The sequence below is a fragment of the Salmo trutta genome, chromosome 27, assembly GCF_901001165.1.
Source record: "Salmo trutta chromosome 27, fSalTru1.1, whole genome shotgun sequence".
NCBI lineage: Eukaryota > Metazoa > Chordata > Actinopteri > Salmoniformes > Salmonidae > Salmo > Salmo trutta.
The window spans coordinates 26755346-26765398 of NC_042983.1; the positions used below are offsets into that span (position 1 = coordinate 26755346).

General features: G+C 42.5%; 1 protein-coding gene across 3 annotated transcripts; it reads left to right on the top strand.

Annotated features, from left to right (window-relative positions):
• Positions 1 to 257: 257 nt before the first annotated feature.
• LOC115164755 (selenocysteine insertion sequence-binding protein 2) lies at positions 258 to 10053 on the top strand. Of its 3 annotated transcripts, none has more exons than XM_029717523.1 (19): positions 258 to 325; positions 438 to 489; positions 1051 to 1193; positions 1422 to 1614; positions 1737 to 1812; positions 3802 to 4025; positions 4119 to 4209; positions 4304 to 4428; positions 4590 to 4733; positions 5981 to 6088; positions 6202 to 6300; positions 6501 to 6633; positions 6804 to 6967; positions 7257 to 7410; positions 7519 to 7738; positions 7845 to 8065; positions 8343 to 8497; positions 8690 to 8864; positions 9196 to 10053. In XM_029717523.1, exons 2-19 carry the CDS (start codon positions 481 to 483, stop codon positions 9315 to 9317), a joined length of 2556 nt encoding a protein of 851 aa, XP_029573383.1. In that variant the 5' UTR covers positions 258 to 325; positions 438 to 480; the 3' UTR covers positions 9318 to 10053. The 3 variants fall into 3 exon arrangements, with proteins under 3 accessions (XP_029573383.1, XP_029573384.1, XP_029573382.1); XM_029717524.1 differs by lacking the exon at positions 258 to 325 and having other exon boundaries at positions 335 to 489; positions 7519 to 7577; positions 7614 to 7738; XM_029717522.1 differs by lacking the exon at positions 258 to 325 and having other exon boundaries at positions 335 to 489.

The following is a 10053-nucleotide window of genomic DNA, read 5'->3' on the forward strand; positions in this document are numbered from 1 at the left end:
ATAAGTGGTATAGTCGCGTGCGTTCTCAATGGACATGGTTAATTATGTCTATCTACTCCGATTTCAGATAACTATTGTCTGAGCGTGCCAGAGCGCAGAATAATTGATTAATTTACGAACGTTCAATATGGCCGGTGTCAGTAAACGTCGGCAAAGAAGTGTAATGAAATGATTGTCAGCAGCAGAGTTCAGTCACCAACGCTCTGGATAACATGAAAACAGCCTACACGCTCTGCTAGGGCATGTAGAATGGTCAGAGTGAGTTACGCCCCGAAATGCGGGCTGCACACTATGGAAGCTTGGCGCTACATCATGTGCACTCTGGGTACTCAAATTTTCCACAGCTGACTTGCCTGAGAGTTGTGTTCAACCGATTTCATGCTATGTTTGTACAGTAACTGTGTAGTCAGCTAACTGTGTGTATATATATCCGACAGAAACATGATCATCTGACTTCAACTGGTAATCACGAAACAGGAGATGGACAAGGTAAGATTAGGGATGCGGTTTGTTATTGAGAAATGCCTATAGCTAGCCAAGCGAAGTAGCTAGCTAGCTACGTTCGCTTGCTGAATCCAGGTTGCTAGATAGCAACTGTTGTGTAATACTAAACTGCTATATGCCAGCCAGTTGTCAGTTTGTTTGATTGGACATGACTATCATGAAATTCGACCTCGACGATTTTATTTCTAGCTTATGTAGCTAGCTAAGATTGATAGTCGCTAGTACCGTTACATGTGCACGAGCTAGGCTAACCATAACAAACAAATTGAGCTTGAGTGGATGGGCTAGGTAGGCACTGGCGCACTACTGTATCCCTGACTGGCGCCACTAGCAATTGGAAACCGAGACTTGTTTAACTAACGTGTGTATTCGTGACGTTGCAGACCCAATGTCCTTGGCCATTGCACTTGTGTTAGCTTTGAAATGACTTCCCTTACCTGCTAGTGTTCACGTACACTTGTCGCTAACTTAGACATATGTTTCCTTGTTAGTTAAATTTCAATGTAATATTATTGGGTCATTTCTTATTTGCTTGGTATATTGCAGCAGAGCAAATTGTCACCTGCAGTCCAGCCCTTTGTTCCAAAGGTCCAGCAGGAAGGGAGATTGGAGGCCCCTAAACAACTGACAACTTCATCACTGCCCCTGTCACTAACAAACCCTTATCTGTTAGATCAAGGTTCTAGAAGGTAGGACTATTTCATTTATTTTGCCTTAATTGTTTCCATACATTCCTCTAAACCAAGTACTTGCCGGAGCTGGTGTCAGGTAGTGTGTTTTTAAATGGTAAACTATTTGGTATATTCTGTCATAGAGCAAAAAATAGCTATTTTGCCATTTGTCTTTAGTTTATTGCAGATTGCGTAGCTAACGTGATTGTGGAGTGAACTCTTATTCATTTCTCAATCTCCATCCAGGCATCAGGCTGGTAAGTCTACTTCAGGTGATGACTCGAGAAAGAGCCCCAGGCAGAGGCCATCAACCACTGATGGTATGCGAGGAGACGCACAGAGCAAGCATGGCTACATCAGCAGCCGTCGTACCAAAGGGACAACTGAAACCAGTGCATACACAGCTGGAGAACGACTCATACGTGATCAGCAGACAAAGGTCTGTTTAATTATACTGACCACATTGAAACCAAACTAGAATATAGCTTAATAAAAACTATTTTCTTTAATGTGTATTCATATATCTCAACTGATTTCTCTTCCCCCCCCCCAACTTCACAGGCATCAAAATCTAGTTCTGAGTTTGGTTCTCAGGACAATAACATGATCAGGACATCATTGGATGCACCAAGAAGAGGTAATAACACACGTTGCATATAACGCACAGATATTCATAATGTTTTGTTAATGGTAGGTATCAATGTTCCCTCAAATTGTGCAACTTCCAGCGTGTGTTTACTGTGAACACTGAGGCTGTACCCGCTATAAGTTACAGTTTCAGACAGTGGTCAAGTAGGCTGCTGTGCCTTTTGATCATAATTTAGGCCTTCCAGGGTAGCCTACCATCAAAAAGAATGGAGAAAATGTATCCCATAACATTTTAACATGGAAATAGCTGTTCTATCATCCAGCCTACAGTAGCAACCAATGTGTGGTGGTTAATGTAGTCCTACATTCCATGAGACTTTTGAAGAAAAAAAAACATGCAGGGCTTGACAAGGAGGTGACTGAAAATTATGTTTGATGCAATAAACCACTTTACAAAATAAAATGCATTATTATTACTACTATTACAGAGAATAAGACAAATTATGATACCCTCTGCCTATTGACTACTTCGTTTATTCAAGACCGTCTCAAAATACTGCCCCTTTAAGACAAAAATAAGCTCTTTACCTGACTCGCTTTTCAAAGATGTCTATAAATGTACTTGTTTTGTGCTCTTGTAGGAAGCAATCACTCCCCCATCACTGACTACAAATGATCTATAACTGGGCTAATAACTCACTAACTAGCAAAGGATGTGAACAAATGTGCTCACGTGGCTACATGCCGCTCTCGCTTTAATCTCAAAACAAGTGCAACATGACCTCATGCTGTAAACACAGGCCAGATCAAAGTGAAAGTGTAGTTAAACAGTGTAATTATTCCCTCCAAGGCAATCAAACAAGTGAAATTCAACGGCCCAGACACGAGACGTATGTGGCAGGGTCTACAGGACTACAAAAAGAAAAGCTAGCATGTCATGGACGCCCACATCACGCTTCCAGACAAACTAAACACCTTCTTTGCCCGCTTTGAGGATAATACAGTGCCACCGTCGTTGCCCGCTAACAAGGACTAACCATCTCTGCAGCACTCCACCAATCAGGCCTTTATGGTAGAATAGCCAGACAGAAGCCACTCCTCCAGTAAAAGGCACATGATAGACTGCTTGGAGTTTGCCAAAAGGCAGCTAAAGACTCTGACTATGTGAGACAAGATTTTCTGGTCTGATGAAACCAAGATGTAACTTTTTGGCCTGAATGCCAAGCATCATGTCTGGAGGAAACCTGGCACCATCCCTACGGTGAAGTATGGTGGTGACAGCATCATGCTGTGGGCATATATATTTTTTTGCGACGGACTGGGAGACTAGTCAGGATTGAGGGAAAGATGAGTGGAGCAAAGTACAGAGATCCTTGATGAAAACCTGCTCCAGAGCAGTCAGGACCTCAGACTAGGTTGACGGTTCACCTTCCAACAGGACAACGACCCTAAGCACACAGCCAAGACAACACAGGAGTGGCTTTGGGATAAGTCTCGGAATGTCCTTGAGTGGCCCAGTCAGAGACCGGACTTGAACCCGATCTTACATCTCTGGAGAGACCTGAAAATATCTGTGTAGCGACACTCCCCATCCAACCTGACAGAGCTTGAGAGGATCTGCAGAGAAGAATGGGAGAAACTCCCCAAATACAGGTGTGCCACGCTTATAGTGTCATACCCAAGAAGACTCAAGGCTCTAATTACTGCCAAAGTACATTCAACAAAGTACTGAGTAGAGTCTGAGTACTTATGTAAATGTTATATTTCTGTTTTTATTTTTAATACATTTGCAAACATTTCTAAAAACATGTTTTTGCTTTTATGGGGTATTGTGCATTATGGGGTGTATTGTCTGTAGATTGATTGGGGGGGGGGAAACTATTTAAATCATTTTAGAATAAGGCTGTAACGTAACGTAACAAATTGTGGAAGAAGTGAAAGGGTCTGATTGCATTCCGAATGCACTGTATATACTTTTTCCATTTGCAAGACACTTTTTTTTGTCTTTAGTGTGGTGTTTTATTTGCTTTGTCTGCAGGGGGTTTTAGAGGGACCAGATCTGCCCCAAAGTCATCAGAGAGATCTGAACCTGCCCAGGTGGATCTTGTCACATTTGAGGTGAAAATGGCTGAATTCCCAGAGCTGGGTGGTTTGGCACCCGGCAGTCCTGCACTTCCTGCCCCACAGAAACCTGGAACCTGCTGGGGATCAACCTCACCATCCCTCACCCCCCATCATCAGAGCTCAGTATCCACCAGTAAGGTAGGTCTACTGAGCTATAGCATGCTGTCATAATTTCATAAATTATAAATAACATTTATCTTAAGAAATGTCATGTGATTTTTGGATCTGTAGACTACACCAGTAAGAAAAGGACAAAGACAGGACCCCAGTCGATGCACCGCTTCCAGTGAAAATAGTGATGCATCCTTGACTATCGCACAAGGTACTGGACCTTTTTTAATTTAGCATTCAAAAGTAATGTAATGGTTTGTGCTGTATGCCATTAAGAAAATAATCAATGTACTTGACCCAATCAGGTCAGCCTGTGGAGGTAGTTTCACAGAGCAGTGGCCTAGCAGTGACCTCCTGGGCCAATGTGGCCTCCCAGCCTCCAAAGAAAGTAATCCCCAAGAAAACGGTCAATAATGGCACTCCCTCCCAGGTACTGTGTGTGCTTGATGCAAATCCTACTGTACATCTCGATCTAGCTAAAGTGCTCTCAAACTGATATGTTTAAGCTTTGAAGATTTGTTGAGGTAGAAATGAAGTTGACCAACATTTTCACTTTTGAAGAGAATGACCTTTTGTCTTGTCCTTAATTAGAAGGAAACATCTGTGCAGCAAGAAGAACAAGCCTCTGAGAAGAAGAAAAGGAAGAAGAAGAAGAAATCCAAAATGCCGGGTGAAGGTGGAGCGTTAGAGGAGTCTGAGGACCTGGTCATTTATCAGGAGCCACCCAAGTTTGAGGTGCAATAAGTCACTGTGCTCATGTACATATACTCAGTTTATTAGGTACACCCATCTAGTACCGTGTCGGTCCCTCCTTTGCCTCCAGAACGACCTGAATTCTTTGGAGGCATGGATTCTACAAGGGGTGGCGTTCAAACGTAGCTCAATTGGTATCAAGGGACCTAACCTGTGCCAGCAAAAAAAAATCCCCACACCATTACACCACCGTCATCAGCCTGTACCATTGACACCAGGCAGGATGGGGCCATAAATTCATGCTGCTAACGCCAAATTATGACTCTGCCATCAGCATGACGCAACGGGAACCAGGATTTGTCGGACCAGGCGATGTTTTTCCACTCCTCCAGTGTTGGTGATCGTGTGCCCACTGGAGCCGCTTCTTCTTTATTTTAGCTGATAGGAGTGGAACCTGTGTGGTCGTCTGCTGCAATAGCCTATCCGTGACAGAGACCGACAAGTTGTGTGTTCCGAGATGCTGTTCTGCACACCGCTGTTGTACTGCGCCGTTATTTGCCTGTTTGTGGCCCGCCTGTTAGCTTGCACGATTCTTGCCATTCTCCTACCTCTCTCATCAACGAGATGTTTTCGCCCACAGGACTGCTGCTGACTGAATTATTTTTTTGTTTGTCACACCATTCTCGCTAAACCCTAGAAATTGTCATTCTGAGATACTGGAACCGGTGCGCCTGGCACCGATGATCATACCACGCTCAAAGTCGCTTAGGTCACTTGTTTTGCTCATTCTAATGTTCAGTCGTAAAGTAACTGAATGCCTCTGTCTGCTTGCTTTATATAGCTGGCCACGTGACTCAGTTGGTGCGAACTATTTTTGTGAACGGGGTGGTGTACCTATTAAACTGGCCACTGAGTTGTATAGTTATGTTTTAATAATATGCTCAAAGTGCTTTCCATTGTAAAGAGGGATATTTTAAAACGCTTCAGGAGACCTCCCTTTTTCATATTATTTTTTTAATTTGATTTATTTAACCTACCTAGGGAAGTCAGTTGAACAAATTCTTATTTACAATGACGGCCTACCCCGGCCAAACCCTCCCTTAACCCGGACGACGCTGGGCCAATTTTGCGCTGCCCTATTTTTAATAAATCAAATGTATTTATTAATAGAGACCCTTTTACAACAGCAGTTGTTAGTGTTTATACAGAAACTGAGCCTAAAACCCCACGCTGATATTTAGTATCAAATAAATATAATTTATTTCTTGACTGTTTTATTTTCCTCCTAGGATGAAGAAGAGTTTCCAGACTTGTCTCTGGCCTTCGCTGGTTTAGCCAGAGTGCAAGGCCACAACTCGGTAGTGTTCAGCAACATGGCAAAACTAGTCAACAAGGAGGTATGGAATTAACATTACTCTTGAAAATACAAACCATAAGCATTATAAATGAAATTACAACTTCATTGAATTAATAATCCATACATAATCATGTATTTTTATTTCTGGTACAGGAGGGTCACAGAGAAGGAACAGGACTCCAGCCAGGTGACCAAAACAAGGACAAAGCCACGGCAGGAAAAGCTCTCCCTTCAGAGACAAAGAAGGGACAGGTCAGCACTGAACTTTACTCATTATTTATAGGAAAATATTGAAATCTGATTCAGGCTGGCATATTCTGTACAGACGCTGTTCATGATGTTAGAAGAGCAAATGGGCTAAAAAGGAATAATATAGCCTTAAAGTCAACCTCTGTTGTTTTATAACTTTGTCCAAATGGTTGTTCTTGTAAATGATGAAACCTTCTCATCAGAAAGCTGAGAAGACCAGTGGGAAGAAGAGCAAAGTCCCTGTGCAGCTGGATATTGGGAACATGCTGGCGGTTCTGGAGAAGAAACAGCAAACTCAGAAAGACAAGCAGGACACCAAAGGGGTCATCCTCTCAGGTTATATTACAGCAGAAAAAAACTTCTGTCATTTGTTTTTTTTTATTTAATCATGGAACTTTTAAATGAAAAGTTCTTGAAAAATAGCACTGATGATACAATGCGTACACATTGCTACTCACATTTTGCATCATGCTATTCTAACATCTTCGACACTTGTTACTATGTAGTTGGTGGGTCGCTACCTGTCGGCCATAAGAACGCACTAATCCAGAAGAAACCATGGACACAGGATAAGATAGCCCACAACCCCTTGGACTCGACCAGCCCTCTGGTAAAGAAGGGCAAGCAGAGAGAGGTTCCCAAAGCTAAGAAACCCACACCACTGAAAAGGGTGAGTCTCTCAGACCCCAGCTATCTGGAAATATGTATGGGCTGTGTTATCATTCCCTAGCTTGGATTTACTGACCTTTTTTTACTCCCACAAACATTTTCTGTGATGATTAAATGTTTTTACCCTATTGAATGCTTTGCTGAATGGTGCACTGCTATTGGACGAGATCATGCTTGATAAGCCTTACTTTAGCATGCATTTTAGACCAATCTGTCTTTAAATATGTTTTTACAGTTTGGTACTCTACTGCCGCCCTTTACCTGTATTGTTTTGTCTGTTCAATCTGCAGGTGATTCTCAAGGAGAGGGAAGACAGGAAACAGAACCGTTTGTTGGAGGAGCGGGCACTGCCCCCTTCAAGTGAAGAATCCAAGATGGCCGGCGACATAACAGAGGAGCTGTGTGAGGCCATCAGCATAGACCAGGACCAGCGTGACTCTACAGGTCAGACAACTTCACTTCATAATTTTTAGAGTAGGAAATGTACTTGGTCTAAGTATTTCTGACTAAGCGTAAGAGGTAATGTGTGTGTGTGTGTGTGTGGTACTTCAGATGTAAGCAGCAGCCCTACTAGCCCCTCTGTGCTTGAGGAGGAGCAGTCAGAAGTACATGGGGAGACTGAGAAGGAGGGGGAGACTGAGAAGGAGGGGGAGACTGAGGAGGAGGGGGAGACTGAGGAGGAGACGGAGGAGACTGAAGAGCCAACCAACCAGTCTCAGCCACAGCCCTGCCCTCCCTTTCGACCCAAAATCCACAGCAGGAAATTCAGAGAGTAAGCCATCATGGTTTCCATTTCTTACACTGACAAAATAAGATTCTAAACATATACTCTTAACCATACTGGATGACAAACACACTATTTAAATATTGTCTCCCAGTTACTGCAGCCAGGTGCTGAGTAAAGATGTGGATGAGTGTGTGACCAACCTGCTGAAAGAGCTGGTGCGCTTCCAGGACCGGCTGTACCAGAAAGACCCTATGAAGGCCCGCATGAAGAGGCGTCTGGTCATGGGCCTCCGGGAGGTCCTCAAACACCTCAAACTCAGGAAGGTCAAGTGTGTTGTCATCTCCCCCAACTGTGAACGCATCCAGTCTAAAGGTACAGTATACTCATTAGACTTAACTTCTACAACCTGGGTTTCCTGTGTTGACTGAGATTCCAGGGGTATTATCTCACCATTGGCTCTTAGAATTGTTGTTTTTCATTGTTTATATTGTACATGCAAGAGCAAAATGACAATACCCAGTCCTAATGTATGTAGAAAAAAAATTGAATACTTATCCAAAGTAGGTGAAATCATCTTTTCTCATGTTTTGCCCATTTTTCAGTGTTTACAGTGCACAATGCTAAGGATCATGTATTCCCTCTTCCACAGGCGGTCTGGATGAAGCTCTCCACACCATCATTGACACCTGTCGGGAGCAGGGCGTTCCCTTTGTGTTTGCCCTCTCCAGGAAGGCCCTGGGCCGGTGTGTCAACAAAGCTGTGCCTGTCAGCCTGGTGGGCATCTTCAACTACGATGGAGCACAGGTACGGTCATTCAATAAAACTGGAGGCTTAGTAAGTGCTGCTGGACATTTTTGTTTAGTCTTAATGATACAATGTTGGAGACTTGAGTCACAATGCATGATACAAACCAGAGACTAAGAAGATAATTGTTCTCTTGAAACTGTGAAGTGGTGCGTGCATGGATGTGGTTACAGATTGTCTTTGATTCTACAGGACCATTACCACAAAATGATTGAGCTGTCGTCAGAGGCAAGGAGAGCTTATGAGGTGATGATAGAAAACTTGGAGTTGACATCACAAGGAGAACAAGAGAACCAAGCGGATCAGCTGAGCACTGGGACACTGCCATCTCCACCAGCCTGCTCAGAAACAGAGGAGCCAGAGTACAGTAAGTGAACAAATTCCATTCACTGACTGTCAAAAGCAATTTACATTACGCTAAATACTTGTGTGGAATCTGCCATGACTGGAATCTCCTTTAAACATTTCCCTAGGTTAATTTCCATTTAGCTACATTCCTTGGTGATGCATGGGTAGCCTGATCTGGGCTTAGAACAGTTAGTGTAAATTGTGTCTTAGCTGATAAGAAAAACAGGTATTTACCAAGCCTGTTTCTCTGCTTAGTTTATGTAAGGTGAGGTACTAACTGAATGAAGGACTGCTCAATGATTTTTTATTTATTTTTTTCTTCTCTAAATCCCTTTTTTTTTTTTCTTCAGTAAAACTGTGGAAGAAAATGCTGGAGAAAGAATGCAATCACAAGTTTTTAAACTTTGAGGAGCAGTTTTGCTCTGTCCCCAGGGCCAGTGACTGTAAAGAACAGATGGATGAGAAGAGTTGATGATGGAGACTGTGCCTAAAAACCCACTTGATGCCAGCGCTGACTATCAGTCCTGAAGGAAATACTTGATGGCACACTATAGCACGATTAACCCCCTGATGTTGCATCCCAAATGGCACCCTATTCCTTATATAGTGCTCTATTTTCTTTGCCAGAGCCCTATGAGTGCTAGGTTAGGGAATATTGTGCCATTTCAGATGCTGACAGAGATCAAAATTGATCTATTTCCTGGGACCAAACCAATCACTAGAAGTGACCCATCAGCATGTATCTACACTGCTCCATGATGACCGAGTATGCAGAACAATTTGAGCTAGGTTTATTTACCTAATGTGCCTATATAAAATAGAATCAAAGTATACTTTATCTGTGAATGTTAGATGAGCGACATGACCTCCAGAGGTCTCTTTTTTTTCTTTTTTTTTTACCAATGGAAATGCCACCAAAACTAAGATGTTTTGTTTGCATTAGGCATATTATTTCCTTTGTCAATCATGTGTGTACTTACTGTATAAGGTTGAGATTCAGTGATTGTTTATTTGAGGCTACACCAGTCAACAAATGTCTGCTGTCATATACACTGATATGAATTTTGGTCTTTGACATTAGCCAAACAAAATTATAATTTTATTCTTGAGACAATGTTTTATTTTGTTTTTAAATAATTGTCAATACCTAATGAAGCTGATATAATTTTGTCACATTCTTGTAATAAAGACATTCATGTGCAATACTT

What these genes read in the sequence shown, in the direction of transcription:
- LOC115164755 (XM_029717523.1), top strand. An exon ending in AGGAGCCACCCAAGTTTGAG is followed by an intron (nt 4,734 to 5,980) that starts GTGCAATAAGTC and finishes TTTTCCTCCTAG; the next exon opens with GATGAAGAAGAGTTTCCAGA. An exon ending in CAAAACTAGTCAACAAGGAG is followed by an intron (nt 6,089 to 6,201) that starts GTATGGAATTAA and finishes TTTCTGGTACAG; the next exon opens with GAGGGTCACAGAGAAGGAAC.